This window comes from Patagioenas fasciata, chromosome 15 (genome assembly GCF_037038585.1).
Source record: "Patagioenas fasciata isolate bPatFas1 chromosome 15, bPatFas1.hap1, whole genome shotgun sequence".
Taxonomy (NCBI): domain Eukaryota; kingdom Metazoa; phylum Chordata; class Aves; order Columbiformes; family Columbidae; genus Patagioenas; species Patagioenas fasciata.
In genome coordinates this window covers 13,488,711-13,506,154 of record NC_092534.1, presented here as the reverse complement: position 1 = coordinate 13,506,154, position 17,444 = coordinate 13,488,711, and the positions used below count along the sequence as shown (strand labels likewise).

Below are 17,444 nucleotides of genomic sequence, written 5' to 3'. Positions count from 1 at the left end.
TTTTTGACATACTTGACTAGAAATTGATTCTTTTTGAGTAATAGCTGTGTTTTTGAGGAGTCAGCATCTTAGTATTTCAGTTTCAGAGATTAAATACTTCCTAGTAAGTTAAAGCTGCCTGGCAGAACTTCATTCTGTCTTAGCGGTTTCTACTGGAGGAGATTGGAAGATGTCTTAAGCCAAAATAATTAGCTGGTGCTGTGAAATAGCATGTATATCTCTGTTTACAAAGCAAAACCAACTGCATCTACCCTACCTGAGGAAATAAGCAGTGCAGCTTTGGAAACCAAAGGAAAAACTTATTGCTCCTGGCTCACCTGTGGGAATGGAAGGAGCATGACTTCAAAGCTGAGAACTGCACCAAGACGTTTTTGCTTATTTATTTAATACTTTGGTTAGTCTAAGAGAACTGGGTTGGCCTAATCTTAGTTCTCAAGGGCTAAAAATGAATTGCTGTGCTTGTGAGACTTGCAGTGACGGTTTATAATGCCTAAAAGATGTGTATGCGCTCATTGTGTCCCTTGGGAACACAGAGGATCGCTGTGTCTCTGGAGAAGCTGGAGGAGGACACAGCACTTATCTCCCCGCTTCAGATAAGGACATCTTTCCTTTTCTCATTAGCGGAAACTTGAAGGGAAGGTACCCGTTTATGTTGAAAGGACACAGAATCCCAGAATGTCAGGGGTTGGAAGGGACCTGGAAAGCTCATCCAGTCCAATCCCCCCACCGGAGCAGGAACACCCAGATGAGGTTACACAGGAAGCAGACAGACAGCCAGAGGTTAACGAATCCTAACAAACCCCTTCCCCTCACTCTACCCTGAAAAGTTGACTGGGATAGAATTAAAAAGTACGGTTTGCTGAGCTTTCTCCTCCGTGTTCATGTAGGAAGATAATTTGCTGTTGAATACTCTGCCTAAGCAGAAATTAGCGCTTCTGTGGTGAAGAGTTGGATGTTTGTTTAGATATGAATGTTGCATGGTGGATCTCTAAGTGAAGTTTAAATGGTCTTTTTCACGAGCCTCCTTGGCACCTCCTCTGTCTTCAGAATGGGTCCTTACACCAGATAGTGCAAAGCAAATCTCTGTGAGGGGAGATATCCTGAAAAAGGGGTTGGCTGATGGGTGGTATCAAACTTCATCTCTACAGCAGTTCACTGCATTAAGTCACCTTCTGTTTATCTTTTCTGTTTCGCTAGGAATTCTCTTTCCTTGTTTTTCTTTAATGCCTGACATTTTCTGGGTTCCATATTGTCCATGTGAACTTGCAGCACGTTTCTAAGTTTGCGTTGTAAGTTATAAAGAGTTACTGGAGACACAGCCCAAGACAAACCGCTGCTCCCTCGGGGGATTTTGACTTCTGAGTCTGTGTTTGCGTTCCTCCAGGTGATGATAATGGCAAGAAGGCGAACAACCCCAACCACTGTAACTGCATCATAGACCAAATCTTCACAGGCGGACTGCAGTCTGATGTTACCTGTCAAGTCTGCCAGTAAGTCATTTTTTTAATAATTCTACTAATTTCTGTTCCTTTCTGACTCTGCTTCGAAGCTATACACCCTCCAGTGCAACAGTGTGCTGAATCTTCATTGAATACCAATAAAACACCAGCAAAATTCCAGCAGGACAAGAGCTGTTCAAATACAGCATGAGCTAAATGCAGTCAATTAGTAGTTAACTGTCATATATTAAGACATAAAGCTACCTGGAAAGTATCACAGGTTTGTGGACATAAACCTTTTATTAATCTGTGAAAGGTTGTACTTTTCCAAGTTAATGAGGAAAAGACTTTTATGATCTCCTTGGTTTTGAAAGTGTGTAATTGCCACTACATTTGAAGAAAAAAATCTGACATGCAATCGTATTTTCCTTCAGTGAGGAGCCTTGTGTGTCATCAGGAGAGGTTTTAAAGAGGTTGATACTGATGTAATCTCAGGTACCAGCAAGTGAATGTTTTCTAAGAGTAGGGAAAAACATGTTTGTTGTTCTGCTCTGTGTACTGGAGCAAGTTGACTTCTCTTTCGAGATGTTTGGTGTTGCCATAGTGCACAAGTCAGAGTTCTTGGTTTTTGTTCTATCTTGCATTCTTTATCATTCCGCACGCTGTCCTGCGGATGGACTGTCATGCTGTGCTTGTTTGAATCTGCTTTGTTCTCTTTCCTGGTGAGATTTGCACAAGACTTACTGTAAGGAAGACACATCAAATCTTGTTTTTGCCTGGTAGAGACACAGAATCCTTATATGATAATGGAAAGCTTGATGTGTCATGACACAATATTAGCATTGATGAAACTTCAACAGAAGAAGTTTTCTTGTGAAAATTGACAACTTTTGCACAAATGAAGCTGGAAAAAAGGCAGAATGTTGTAGGCTTAATGAGACTGTAGAATGAAAGACACTGATTTTAGAGGAAGAGGGAACTCAAAAAATAAGCATAACAAGAACAGACAGAAAATGCTTCCAAACTAGGATCTTAGACCTCTGGAGTTCTCTTAAAAACGTGCAGGCTGAAAGAAAATATTTGAGTCAATACAAGTAAAAAATTTGAGCAGCTTTTTTCTATAGTGTAGCTGTTGGCTCATCTTCAACGGCCTTGGAGAGGAATCTGAGGGAGAACATGCGCCGCGGCTCGATGCAGTTATCCTTTGGCCTCTCAAATTCCGCATGCTGTAGGAGATGCTAATACGAACTGCAAAGCTTAATTCAGTACATTACTGTATAGCAAATCGTCTTCCATGTCTTGACCAGAAAAACATGGTTCTAAAACAGTTGGATTGCACGTAGCTATAAGTGTAGATGTTAACTGGTTTATACTGGGCAGTAGTATGACCACTACCTCTGAGTAACCCTGCTCATTCGCTTTGACTCAAAGGACTCCAGTGAGTGGGAGAATGTATTATATGCTTATATTTTGCATTTAGTATGTCACATACGTTTCCTAAAACATAGGACTTTTAAATATTCAGGAAAACAATTAGTTGTGGGAAAACACTGTGGAGCAACTATATTTTCTGTCATCTTTGAGTGCCCTCTAGGGGTGATGTAGATCCCATAGTTCTTAAAGTATCTGGTGTGTACCCTGAAATGAGAGAGACTGTTAATTTTACCTCCTTGAAACATGTACTAAGCTGCTTGCTTTTTCGTAGTGGCGTTTCCACAACGATAGACCCGTTTTGGGACATCAGTTTGGATTTGCCAGGCTCCTCCACCCCGTTCTGGCCGCTGAGTCCGGGGAGCGATGGCAGCGTCGTGAACGGGGAAAGCCACGTCTCGGGCACCACCACGCTCACAGACTGCTTGCGAAGGTACCGAATGAGGCAAATGCCGTCTTTGGTGGGCTCACAAAGAATTTGGCTTCATTCTGTTCTCCAGGTGGCACCGAACAATGGGAGTAAATGATGCTTCGTCATGGCATTATCCCCAAACAGCATTTTCTTTAATACATATTACATTTTTTGCCTAAGGTGGGGACACAAAGAAGGCTCAGAGCAACAGTAGGTGTAACAAAAAGCAATCAAAACCAGTTGCCACACGATGCAAAACCAAATTTTACATTGGCTGCTGCCAGGCAGTGTCATTTTAAAAGATGTTCTTGGTTGTGTCAGCTAAGCAAGCACATAAAACGAGTTCACAATGCATTTAATAGTTGTCTAAATTCAAGTATGAATCTGATTTTGCTCTAAGCAGAGCTGAGGGTCAGCTACTGCCAGTTTAGTTATGGGGATGGTGTTAAGAATCAAAAAAAATAGAGCTTTCAAAAAGAAAAGATAGTTTTAAGCGGGAACCTTAGGCATCTTGAAAACAGTTAACTAGAGAGACTATTAAGGCTTCATATACAGTTAACTTAGCTTTGTTTAGCAGATCTAAAAGTCATCCTCTTGTGGCAAATGCAGATGTTTATCAAAGATATTTGTCTGAGGAGGAGGTTACATGTAGCCCGGGGCAAAGCTAATCTTCCTGAAATAAAAATTCACAGCCTCTGACATCTGATTTCTAACCTTCTTTATACCTTTAAGGTCAATAATTTTAAGAAAACAAGGGAATTAGTACAAATGAGAAATTGCTGATGCAGGAATGCATCAAGAGGCAAAACCAGTCGAATTTTGGTGATTTTCTTCAACGTGGGGATTAGCAGAATCAGGGAGAGATTACAATAGGGAAGGAAAAACATCCAAGTTCAAAGATGCTCTCAAAGAGTATGGATTTGGGAAAAAAGTTGAACTCCAATGTATAAAGAAGATGGGTCTAGGTTTTTACCCAAAAGTTGACCAGCAGGTTGAATATTGGATTGAAACGAGGGAGGTGTGCGACTTCATGTCAACCAGTGTGGCCATGCAACTTGAACTGGGTTTGGAGAAGGAAGGATGGAGCAGGAATATGACAAAAACCAGAAAGATATGGGTACTCCAGACAAGAAGAACAAATTTATAAGCCGTTTTACAGATATAAGAGAGAAGAAAAAGACTATCAAAAACCAAAACCAGAGAATAGTGGTACATAAAGAAAATCTTGTTAATCAAACAAAAGGCTGTGATGATAATTTAATCCTGGAGGCTGCATTGACCATGGACAGAATGAGGCAAGGTAGGGTTAGCAATGAGTGCCTTAATGTATAATATCCAATTATATTTCAAAATATTTCATCTCAGAAGTCTTAGTTGTAAAGCAGCCTCTTGGGAGATGATTTATTTGCCCCATAGAAGTCTAAACTTGGAGGAAAAGACTTAGCGGTCCGTCCTCCTCGCCTTTTCTGTGCTGACAGTTTCTGAAAAAGTGAGAGATGTTTTGCCTTAGTGAGAACATAGAGGTCGTATATTTTCTCTAAGCCGTTCCCTATTCTGTAACAGTCTCTTCCTACAGCTCCCTTGGGCAGTTTTGTCTGAAATTTTTGAAAGGGATTTTTCTAGTTGTCAACACTTGGGTTTTCTTGGAAGATATCTGTGTTTTGAAAAGAGCTTTGTGTTTACAGCCCCTTCCATCTCAGAGCTTTGATCCCAGCCCTGGAGGGCTACAAGCTAGAACAGCGTCCTGCAGATCGCATGCAGCTGAGCACAGAAGTCGTGTCTTCTTGCTTCAGAACTTCTATATCAATGGTTTTGGTTTTGAAAACAAAAGATCTTTGCTTTCTGTATGAAAATCAGCTGTCCTGTTGCAGGAGATGAGTGTTTCGCTCCTTTCTCAGACACTGATGCATTTCAGCCCACTGTTCCGAAGTGGAGCAACGATAAATGTCAGATTATATCTGAACCAGAGCACTTTACATTATTATATGTGTTGGGGTTTTTTTCAAAATGATGCTCAAAAGCCATGAACTCTGTCTGTTGTGGTACCAGTGACCCATAAGTAAAATCAGTGTTTTTCAACCTCTGTGGAAAATCATCAGATCATTTTGTGCATCCCTTTGCGTTTTAATATTTTTTCAGGTTTACAAGGCCAGAACATCTAGGAAGCAGTGCCAAAATCAAATGTAGTGGTTGCCATAGCTACCAGGAATCTACCAAACAACTCACTATGAAGAAGTTACCCATTGTGGCCTGTTTTCATCTCAAAGTAAGTTCACAAAGGGGGCAGGCAGAGGATGAGCTGCATTCCTGGATGTATCTTCTGGCTTTCGCTGACTAATCTTTCCTAATATATAATGTAAAGAACAGCTTGCATGCCCAGCTAGGCTTCTTTATTAAGATAGCATTACATTATCTATATTGCCAATATGGCTCTGGGAACTTAACTTGTCAGAATCTAGAAACAAAATGGAAGTACAATAGCTAAACCAGTGTAGAAACCAATCTCCAATAACACTCATCCTGCATGGTAACATTTTTACCCTATACTTCTACTGGAAAAAAACAGCATTTTACCAATGGCCGTAATGGCTGGGACAATTGTGCTTTCAGATGTTCACTTCAGATGTTGCTCATTTTATTTTAGTTTAGTTTATTATTGTAGAGTAGTTGGCAAGATATACCTGGGTGATTCTGCTCTTTAGGCCGAGTCAGTGTGAATGTGCTCAACCTCTTTCCTGCACTCAGTTATTTGTGTTGTCCAGAATGACTGAATTTTCCTGAGTGATTGTGTTGTCCTGTCCGTGCAAAATGCAAATTTCATTTCATGTTTAAAGTGAAAAAGAAACACAAAAGAATTACAGAAGTCTCAGCTGTTCACGGCGAGATCTGTTGCTAGGGAATTGTTATGGCACCACAATTGGAAAATAATTAACTTGAAGTGTAAATAGAGCAGAATTTCTGAGAAATGGGAAGAGAAGCTGCCTTGAAATAAAAGCTCATTCATCTCTTTCTATTATTTGTTCCCCTTTTCACTTACTGTTCAATTGAGAAGATGAGGAGAGGATGATGGGTATAAGTCTCTTTTTGGCGGAGGGGCAAAGCTTTTACTTATGACCATATTCCATTTTTGCCTTAATTTGAATTGGTGTTCCTGTGTAGGCTTGACTCCTGTCACTGGAGACGACTGGATGGGTGGATTAGGCGTGTGGATCTGATGGCAAGCTCTCATTGTCACCGGTTTTGTAGGCAGCAACCTAATATTTGAATAGTGTGTAGTACAAACGAACACAAGGTTGGGTAAAGGCTGTGTGCGCTGCCTCTGTTTAATATGGTTTTTGACTTAATGTCAGTTGGGAATGAATTTGTGTGTAGAGATGTTAAAGTAAACAATCTAATTAACGCTGTATTTTTCCACCACAAATTGCGGTTTATTTTCCTGCTAGCAATACGTTAGCATTTACACAGGGGTTCCCAGCCCTGATAGTTGGTAGAAAAACATCTGGGAGTGTCCCTGGCTACTGGCTGCTAATATGCTGTCATGTTATCGTTCCTAAGCTTAGGACCTTTATAAGACAGAAAACTTAGCCTTTCTCTAAAGAAAACCCAACATTGTTCTGCTTTGTCTGCAGCGGTTTGAACACTCAGCCAAACTGAGGCGGAAGATCACTACGTATGTCTCGTTTCCGCTGGAGCTGGACATGACACCGTTCATGGCTTCCAGGTGGGTACCAGGTTCCAAACCCCGCAAAGACCTGGACAGAACTGGTTACCAGTCCATGCACGTGCATCGTGAAACATGAAACATCCTTGAATCGAGGTTATAGAACAGCATGCATAACAACCCTTCTGCCGTAAGCTTCTCCTTGAAGTGTGCGTCTTTTCTAAACTAATTTTTAGATAAACTGAGTTTTGTCTGCCAGAAAAGGCTTTCTATTTAAACATGAATATTTTTTGGTTAAAGTGTGTTATGTTTCTGGTTGCATGGTAAATTTATAGACTAAGATCTCTGCTTTGGTTCCCTCACCTGAGTGCCCACCAACCAGTCATCTTGTGGAATTAGGAGGACCAGACATAACCTGATGCCTAACCTAGTAATTCTGAAGTTAAAACATCCTTACCCTTTATTCCCGCACACACGCAAATCTGAGGGGTTTTATGTTTCGTACATTCAACTTCTGTTCAGAGAATGCTGCAAGAAGAAAATACTTAGTCCAGATTAAAATCAATGTTTCTAATTGGGATTTAAACAGAAACAGATTTCTCCCACTTCCCAGGTCGTGAAAGACACGACGTTCATACAAATCCACCTTTATGAAAGGACTTTGATCAGTGCAGTCAACAAGTATTTGTTGTTCCATTCAAATATACAAGAGGATATTAAAATTTAATTTATATGTGAAGCAATGGGGGAAGCCCCAAAACTTGGCATCTCTTAACACAAGAGCTCTATTTGATGCTAAAATTTCACTAGTCATTTCAAGCTTTCTATCCTCCTGCCCCACACCAGAGAAAAGTAGATGCTGCTTCTGCCAGGACAGAAAGGAGAGCCCTGAAGCTCTGTTAAGTACTGTTATATTAAGAATATATAGATTTTGGGGCTTCCTTGTTCCAGTGTGAATTCTCCCTGGATAGGGTGGGCTCTGCTGATGAAAGGTATCAAACATAATGGAATATAGATGGGATAATCAGCAGGCATAACTCAGTAATCTGAATTTCATCAGCTATGAAATCAACAGCGTAATCCTATTGCTGCTGTCAAAACGCAAAATGAATTTACAAGTCAGAGCCAGGATGATTGACCCATCACAGGATAAAGGATTGATGTAATTAGATATTTTTCCAGGTTTAAATTACAAATCTTTTCTTAACCTGTTTTTAAGCTTTTTAGATAGGACATTTGATGTAGACAGATCTGTATTTGCAGCGCTGAAGCCTCGACCGGGAGGAGAAATGGTGTTTCTTACGTAGCGTTACTGTGAGAACAAATAAAGCACCTTTAGCATCCTAATCAGCGGTGCTTCTCTGCTGCTCAGCAGCGTTTTGATTTTGAATAAGGACCTGGATTTGGCAAACAAGCTGTGTATGTAAAACCTGTTTCCTCGCTTTGGGGAAGCCACTGCTTTAAGTGACTGGATTTTTGTGTGTGTTGCAGTAAAGAGAGCAGAATGAACGGGCAGTACCAGCAGCCGACGGATAGTCTAAACAATGATAATAAGTAAGTGGTTCATTCCATGACTCCTATTGTGCGAGGTAGTTGCCTTCTAGGAGGAGACACCGTGTCTGCTGTATATACCATAGTGCAAAGCGCATTTCCATATTTGACAGCGAAGTCTGAACTGATGCAAAATAAACCTTCATTCCCTACAATCACCTGCCCTTTTCATGGCTTTGCAGCAACTGACTTTCAGATCTGAAGGTGGTAACCCCAGCAATGGGTCTATGAGCAAAACTGAAAGCTATGGCTACAGTATTAAAAAGGACTGGGTGTTTCCTTTAAATAATCCGATTTATATTGCAATAGAAAAGGGAGTTCCAGAGGACCAACAAAAAAGTTTACAGAACACTGACACTCAAAGTCCCAAGTACATCACCCCGATAATTCTGGGGTCTCTCTGTCAGGTGTTGATTGCAGGCAAAATAAATGACTGGTATGGGACTCACTTAAGAACATAGAGAGAACATAATTGAAACTAGTGTCTGTAGCTTTATGGGAATAGAGATGTCACGCAAACCTTTTTTGTTTTTTTTAATAAGGTTACAAGTTTGGTTGCTACAGTCATGTGCTGATGTGTATTTAAATTCTTCAAGGCACTTTCATTTGGAACTAAAAATTTCATTAAGAAACCAGAATCACACAATAGATTTAAAAACTAGCTGACCAGTGCAGTTGTCAGACAGGCAGATACTGGGCAGGTGTTACATGTGGTCCTGTAGAAACTGATTTGATAGATTTGTGGTGTTTAATAGCATTAGCAAAGATCTGGAAGAGAACACAACTGAACTCTGTTGAGGTTTGCACATGGTTTAAGTTGGAGAAGTTGTTAACAATGAAGAGGACCAGGCAAGGAGAGCAGAGGCATCGGGGCTGCTTAGTGACAGCTGGGGCAATCCTAGAGCCCCCACCTCGGAGCAGAGTGACATCCATCTGAACTGGATTAAAGGATTCCACTGGGAAAAGGATGACTTGATAGATCTGTGGCTCCCTAGACAGCCAGCTGAACAGGTACCTTGTTGTGGCACCGCTGTGTCAGGAACTCTGGGAATTTCCTGCATAAGTAGGAGAATATCAAGTGAGATTAGAGAGATGATTTTACCATTGTGCAGCTGTGTTTGTATCCCAGTTTTGAGGACAGCATTTAAAAAAAAGAGTTAAAGAGGGTGGAGAACATTTGACAAAGAGCCACAAGTATATTTAAGACTGGAAACAAAATCTTACTGGAGAGGAGAGGAGAGGGAGAGGAGAGGGAGAGGAGAGGGAGAGGAGAGGGAGAGGAGAGGGAGAGGAGAGGGAGAGGAGAGGGAGAGGAGAGGAGGCAACTTGATTGGTGTCTTTCTTTGGAACACAGAAGTCTGCTGGCTTTCAGGCTTGCAGGCAAATGCACAGCAGCATCTGAAAGCTGAGGCTGAATATATTCAGTATTTCAAAATAGGTACAGACTTTCCAGATTGAGGATAATTAGTAGAGCAATTTATCACTAGAAATGTTTAAGATTAGCTATGTTCAAGATTACCTCCTTTTCCATCCCCATACCTCAAATGCATTTTTCTGGTTCACTAGAGAAAGTAATTGAGGGAAGTAGAAGTCAGACTGGGTAATCAGTGGTCCTCCTTAGGAATACATCAGTATTGATGTATTTTAGAAGAAAAATCTTTGGTAGCCAGTATTGGTAAAGCTGACGACTGTCACCAGACTGGAGCATTACAGTGAGATAGCAACGCAGAAAAAGAACAATGTGTTTCTTTTCCCTGGGCAAGAACGCCCTCTTCCCAGTTCAGTGTTAAGAGCTGGTGTTTTATTGACGGGTCAGGTCCTTTACTATTGCTACACACGTTTATGGACGTGTCTAAAACATTGGTTGTTTTTTCCCTGTTTGATCCGTGTATTCATGAACTTCTTTCCACACCAGGTATTCCTTGTTTGCAGTAGTTAATCACCAGGGAACCTTGGAGAGCGGGCACTATACCAGCTTCATCCGGCAGCACAAGGACCAGTGGTTCAAGTGCGACGATGCCATTATCACCAAGGCTAGCATTAAGGACGTGCTAGACAGTGAAGGGTAAGTTGGGAACTGGGAAGTGGAAAGGAAATTTGGACCTTTGGGTTTTCCTTACTTGCAGCTAGAAGACCCTTTCATTATAGAGAAGACTTAATTTTTTCTCTTGAATATCTAATGTCTCAGTGTTTCAGGATGTTGCTTTATAATCCTGGAGCTGTTGAAGGAGGAAGAGGGGAAGGGTGAGGGACAGCAGCTGGCGCGGCAGCGTCTGTCACTGGTGCTCGTGTCCAAACTCTTTCTTGCTCTATTATAAGGGACTCTGAAAACCACAATTGTATGATCATCCAGTATTGACCTCCATGACACAATCCAGTCTTTGTCCACAGAACCTTTGGATTACTATGTGTAAAAGATTTGAAGAAAAGCTGTTAAGAAAATACTATGAACCAGGGTCGCGAGGCTATATGGGAGGCAGGTATAGAGCAGCAACTGTTTCGTAGCTCATGGCTTTAAATTGATTCCGGATTGACGTTATGGTTTCAGATATTTGCATTAGACAAGTATTGGGAGCGCAGAGCCGTAGTTTGCATGGGAAGCACCTTAGTGTTGGTCATTTAAGGAAAGCTTTGGGGACCAGTATATGTTTTGAGAATAAAGTGACTTAAAATCTGAAGTCTTTATTTTGCATCTTCAGCTGTGGACTCAGTACTGGAAAGATAAGCCTTTGTTGTTCCTGCATTAATTATTCCTGACATTTCCATGGGTTGCTGCAGGCGCAGATGCTCAGTTTGTAATTTTATTTTAACAGATTTTTCTCATTTTATCATTCTTTTTGAACTTCAACCAGGAAGTAAAAACAAATCTGTCCTATAATATCTGAATATTAGTGTTAAATGATAGGACAAGGTAACTTGTGCTTTGAGGTCAGCAGAAGAACAAGTGTTTTTCCTTCAGTAACAAGTGGCTGGCTCTGGTCCTGGGCTGGGGTGAGTCTGGAAGGAGCTGCCCTAGGCAAGGAGGAGGGGACACATGACACAAGCGCTGCCCATCCGCCTCGTTACGGGCTGGTTTGAGCTCCATTTTCACTGATTCAGATAAGGACTGACACTAAAGCAGATCTGCAGGGTGTAAGGGAAGCTGCATAGGGCATGAGACGGAAGGATAATAATTGAAAAGTCTCAAAAGCGCATCAAAGCGTTTTTAGAGTCATGCAGTGAGAAGAGCAGGTAGAGATGAGTCCAGTTCCCTCCAACATGCAACTGCTTGAGGGCTGGGCTCCGTTATGTAGCAGTACACATAAAGTAATTAAGGACAGGAAGAATTTCATCCTGTTAAAACACCAGATTTGAGTACAGATTGAGACATTAGATATTTGAGTTGGATTTGGCTGCGACGCGAGTTTTCACCCACATGCCTGGTTCTTCGTTTTCCTTCTCTAACAGTAAATGGCAGACAGTTTGCAATAATCCCGACACCTTGGTAATGTGACTCTAAAGCAGCACTTACATCTTAAAGCACTTCTGTTGTATTTTGTGTCATGAGAGTGTTAAATAGATGCCACCTGTCTGGCCACCAATGCGATCTAATCTTGCAGAGCTTTCAGGTTCTAAGTGAATTGTGCAACGAGAAGGTTTGACTGTTTGATGTACAACTGTTCCCTTTCCTGAGTCACTGGTGAAATTATTTCAGCTGGCTTCCCTCCTTCTCACCCGTGGTTACTGTGGAGCGCTGGCATGTCCCTGGAACCGCTTCAAATTGAAAAGAAAAACAAAACTAATAGTCCTCATTTTTTATGATTGCATCAATGGAAATACTGATCTGCTCCAACGCCGAGCAGAAAGCTGAAACTGTACCTCTGCTTTCTTGCAGATATTTGCTGTTCTATCACAAACAGTTCCTGGAGTATGAATAGCCTTATCCAGCAGCTTGTCAGATATAAACAAGGAAGAAAATAAGCAAGCCTTCTGAATCGACACACAAACCTACCTGAAATGAAAAGACGCATTAAAAACCAACTAGCACTGAGCTGTAACAGGACCTACTTGACACTGACTCAAAGCCTAAGGAGTAAGAAATGAACAATGTCCAACGTGTACGCAGTCCCTCAAGGACAGAAAGGGGGGAAATAAAAAGAGGCGACAGTCAGTCACTTAACAGAGGAAACATAAAATGAATGCTCTGGGTGGGGGAAATGGGAGCAGAGGAGTCTGGGCACTGGTACATCTCCTACGTTCCTCCAAAATGTGTGTGGGAAGGCAAAGGGTTGGTTATACCCTCATCTCCATAAAGCATCTTCTCCATTTGGTGCTTCAGCTCCAATGACCAATCATATAACAGTTAAAATTTAACAATCCAAGCCCATTTTTTTATGCACATGGGTCTGAACGCAGTAGAGTGGAGGAGGAAGGGATGATACACCTAAAGGACTTTGCAAGTATCTTTTTATTTGTGAATTTTAGTTATTAAATAAATACAGTATGAAACTATTAGGCTCTTTTTTTTCGACAACCGTGAAAGAAATCCTGGATTGTGGAACTGAAGCTGCAGTGCTCAGACAGGTTTTCAAGCATGCCTGCTTGCACAGGTAACATTCGATGCCATCGGACTGCTCATCAAAAGCATTAGCACAGATTCTTTTCTGTTTGAGCCCTTTTTTTGTTTTGTTTTCTATAAATAGCTATTTTCTTAATTTTTTTTCCTTTTATTCCCTTTTTTTTCACGAGAATGAAATTCATAAATGCAACCATCAGTAAAAACGAATGAATTGGCGTGTTTATACTGTAAGAGTGGTCTCGATTCTATTTTTTTTTTTTATATCTTGTGAATAAGTTTGAATTTCTCAAAATTGCTTGTTTTGTTGTTGCTGGTTTTGGTTTGTTTGTTGGGGTTTTTAAATTCTATTTTCCCTGCTGCCTTCCAAAGCCGTATATATGACACTTGGGGGGGAAAGAGGGGGGCGGAAAACCCTCAGTATTGACAAATGTACCATCTGTTAGAAACGGTTGCTGCTGGGGGCAGCATCGAGCGCTGGATCTGCTGCTATCAAGCACTTCTGCAGTGCGCTGGGGTTTTAAGTAAACACCACATTTTCCTGGTATTTGCTAGGCTGGTGTTGGTTCCTTGTGTCCTCCCGCATGGATTATTAACTCCTCACGTACTCCTCTTGCAGCAGCGCAGCCGCCGCCTCGGTGTCCGCACCGGCTCGCTCGTCTTGTCGCAAATGCAGATCTTGCTCCTTTTCTCCGCCGTGGTGTAAAGCAGCTCGTTGCAGCACACAAGTGGGTCCTGCTGGTGTTTCACTTGCAGGAGACTGAGCTGTGGGTTGAATTTCAGCCTGAGAGAGAAACCGTTCAGAACGCAGAGGTGAATAAAGCAAAAATAGCTGGTTTTTTTCCGCCCTTCCTTATGGAGCCGGCAGGGAGCTACATGTAAGAGTTTATTATGGATTGGTGTAAGAACCGCACCAGAAAGGTCATTGAGCTCTGTGTGTGTATCCAGATAAGCACACCACTGAATTGCAGAATGGTTAAAACCACAGATGACTCGAAGCTTTCAGATTGTGCTTGAGAAATGAGTTACGCAGGTATTTAACCTGCCTGAGAGGTGGAAAGCAGTCTGATAAACAGAAGAAATAGGAGGAAAATAAGGGAAGTGGGTTTGTTTGTTTTTTAAATGAGCATTTTGCAAGAGCAGCTGAACAAAAGGATGGTGGGATTGCGTTTGATTTATACACGAATGGAAGAGTACAAGGCGGTTTTGTACATCAAGAGGTTTCTGCGGCAGGGGAGGAACAAGGGACAGCTAATTGAAGCACCCTGAATACCAAATCAGACATGAAATGTACCATACGGTGTGGGAGTTGCCTCGGCAGCCTGATTTCTGGTTTTGTAACCTGTCTTCCTAGCGTCACGCTTGAAATCATTTCCCATTGTAATTGGTGCTGCAAAGATTTAACCTGAGCATTCTCGTCTCAGAACGAACCGTTGCTGGAGAAATGCAGATGAAGGGTGCACCCGCGGGACGGGGGGTCCCTCCCTCCCCGAATCGCTATCGTGCAGATGCTTGATGACGCTTTCTGCTGCGTTTTAATAACGCAGAGCTTGCAGAGGGAGCCGCGGATCAGCCTCTCGTTCCTCCCAGGGCCGCCGTTGCCCCCGTCCCGTTGCTGGGGGCGCAGTGCCGCCCTGCGGGGACGCCTGCATCAGCCACACCAGCTCAGAGCCTTTGCCTCAATTTCTCTTCCTTTCCCTCTTTTCTTTGATGCTGGAGCCTGAACAAATGAATTCTGCCTTTCCCTAACACACGCTTGGCCACCGGAGCTAATGCAGCCTGCTTTGTTAATCCTTCAGAAACAGCTTGTTTAGGGACGACGCCAGCCATATAAATCAGCCTTATTTATTGTATTTCCCCCCTCCCATGTGAGGCTGGTGAACAGAGCTGTGCGCTCTGCGGCTGCAGATGGTTTCCAATGGGAGATTGCAGCCTTGTGATTTCAAAAGCAGAATTCCTGGTGTATTAAAAGCTCTAATTCGTTTCTTCCCCCCCTCCATCTCACCCCTTCTGTCCCTCCCTGGATCGTAGCAGCCACGTTTCCATTTCCAGTGGTAGTAAATCAGCGCAGGTTGCTTGAGGAGCAGAACGCGTTTCCCTTTTCCCATAAAAATGGAAGAAGGGGCGCTGCCGTACGAGCAGCGCTGCCCCTCGTGATGCTTTTTTTCTCAAAACGCAGCTTTTCCTTACCCTTCATCTCAGAAGCAGCCGCGCAGCTCACACACTGGGTTTATCCCCTGCAGAACGGGGAGGTTTCTCTGCTCGGAAATCTCTTCACATCACCTTTAGGAGAGCGCCGAGCGCTGGACGTCTCGCTGTGCTGCAAGACGCTAACGACGGGCTGACAAGCGCTGCCTCCCCGTGTGCCGGCTGGTAGCACTGAAAAGCAGCTGCCTCTGCGTTCCCCTGCCGACCCTCCTCATTTTGAGGAGCGGTTTGGGGTTGATTTGTTGATTTTTGAGGTACAGTTGTATTAGCAGAGCTTGGTTTGTTGCGAGGAAGCATCTGCAGAAATGACTGAAAACAAGGACTGGTGTGGGGGTGCAGGCTCACGTTGGGGTGTATATTCTGTTACCTACCAGCAGGGAACACAGCCCTGCACAGGTGCAAAAATAGCCAGAAAATGACTTTACGTATAATATTTTCTTGTCCCTCAGCCACTCAACCAGAGATGAAGCTTTACCTCCTGCTGCCGCCTAATGAAAACCTGAGCAAAAGCAGGAATGTGAGAATTGAATACACCCCCAGGTGGATGCTCTTGCTGAAAATCTGTGCCTGTAATTCCACATGGTTTAACTCAGCCCAGCCGTGCCTGTGTCCTACACTTGGTGTGATCTTCAGAGCGATGTCTCCATCAGGGCTGTTGGCCAGCGGCTGCGAAAGTGAGGCCAAATCCATTTGATTCCTCTGGGTTCTCCAGACATCTAGCAGTTGTCCCTGGGAGCCTGTATACTATTTTTCACTGTATTGTGTTTAAGTTGTTCCTTGTTACCTTTTCTATGCTATAACAATAGTTCTATTCTCTGGAGGAGGGGAGGGCACATCTGTGAGGGTGAGGAATGCTCCTCTCTTGTGTATCGGGGCTGGAGGGAAGTTCTTGGCTTCTGATGAGCGTTTTTCCCAGTTCCTGGGACACGGGTGGTGTGGTGACAGGAGGGACATCCCTCCTGAGCCAGCTGCAGCAGGAGCTGCTGCTCCCCAGTGCGTGCAGGGTGAGCTCTGGTGTGTGCTGGCATAAATGTTTCCCTAAAAGCTTCTCGTTTGAATAATTGATGCCTCTTGATCCTCAAGAGATGCCCTGATTGCAGAACTGGTGGCACATACTCAGTCATTTCTATCCTATTTCTAAATAAGGTTCTGAATCTCTTTGCACCAGTAGCGTGGCTGGGGGTGCCCATGGGTGACAATTGCCTGTCACAGCTCTGTGCCGGGAAGGGGCGGCGTGATGAGGCATCACGTCTGTTGACAGGGGTTTTCCGTCTCCTGGAGCCCCCGTCCTCGCTGGAAAACGCTTGGGCAGAGGTGGGCACGAGGCTGGGGCTGATGGAGAACAGGGACAGGACAAGAGGCTGAGGGAGGATGAGCAGGAGTGCGAGTGGAGACCCTCGGGGAGAACAAAGGGTGTAGGAGATAAAAGGCAGAGCAAGAGCAGATGCCAAAAGATGGTGAGAGGGCAAGAAAGACTGAGGCCAAGCTGGAACAGAAACAGACCAGGGGAAGCTGATGTAGAGATCAGTCTGTGCAAAGATGCAGGAGGAATGGAGGCTGAGCACATGTGAGGGCCAAGGTGGCTTCTGGGGCCAAAAGACTTTTGGAGGCTTGGAGGAATTGGGGTGCTAATGATGCTACGGCGTTTGAGGCCACGATGGCGGTGACAACGGGAACTGAGGCCATGGGGCAGGAGGCTGCAGGAACCAACGCCATGAGACAGAGGCCACTGGAGCCCGTTCCACAGGAGGGAAACAGCAGGAGCTGAGGCTGTGGAAGGTGATGCTGTGGAGGTGGAGGCCCTGGGGTGGCCTTGTGAGAGGAGATGCCAAAAGGAGCTGGAGGCCAAGAGGGTCTTGATGCTGAGAGAGTGTGGCCAGGGTCTGTGTTTTGTTCTCCCCACGTGTGGGTAAGCAGTTGCTCTCCCCATCCCTCCGTTGGGTGGTGGCCTTCAGTGCTCACCATTATGTTCAGAAGACCCATTTGAGTAAAATGAGATTTTGGTTTTGAAAAGGCTTATTTTTCTCCCCTCGAACGTGAATGCAGCACAATACAAAACTCATCTCTCGTGCTGCAGCAAGGTAAGGACTTTGCTGAACAGAGGAAGAGATGAAAGGCAACACACAGCAAGATGCTGAATTGCATCTGTATCTGGAGCAGTTCAGGACAGCAAACCTTTACCTCATT

At 43.5% G+C, this 17,444-nt stretch overlaps 1 protein-coding gene across 3 annotated transcripts in view; it reads left to right on the top strand.

Moving 5' to 3' along the window:
* USP22 (ubiquitin specific peptidase 22) overlaps positions 1 to 13,283 on the top strand; it is a 92,145-nt gene extending 78,862 nt beyond the window's left edge. For 2 of the 3 annotated variants that reach the window (XM_065850457.2, XM_065850456.2), the window contains 7 exons: positions 1,385 to 1,490; positions 3,145 to 3,303; positions 5,422 to 5,548; positions 6,912 to 7,003; positions 8,435 to 8,497; positions 10,410 to 10,559; positions 12,369 to 13,283. In XM_065850457.2, the coding sequence (XP_065706529.1) occupies positions 1,385 to 1,490; positions 3,145 to 3,303; positions 5,422 to 5,548; positions 6,912 to 7,003; positions 8,435 to 8,497; positions 10,410 to 10,559; positions 12,369 to 12,411 (740 nt within the window). In that variant the 3' untranslated portion in view covers positions 12,412 to 13,283. The remainder of the gene's footprint in view (positions 1 to 1,384; positions 1,491 to 3,144; positions 3,304 to 5,421; positions 5,549 to 6,911; positions 7,004 to 8,434; positions 8,498 to 10,409; positions 10,560 to 12,368) is intronic. The other variant, XM_071815336.1, reaches the window with a different exon arrangement.
* The last annotated feature ends 4,161 nt before the right edge of the window (positions 13,284 to 17,444 follow it).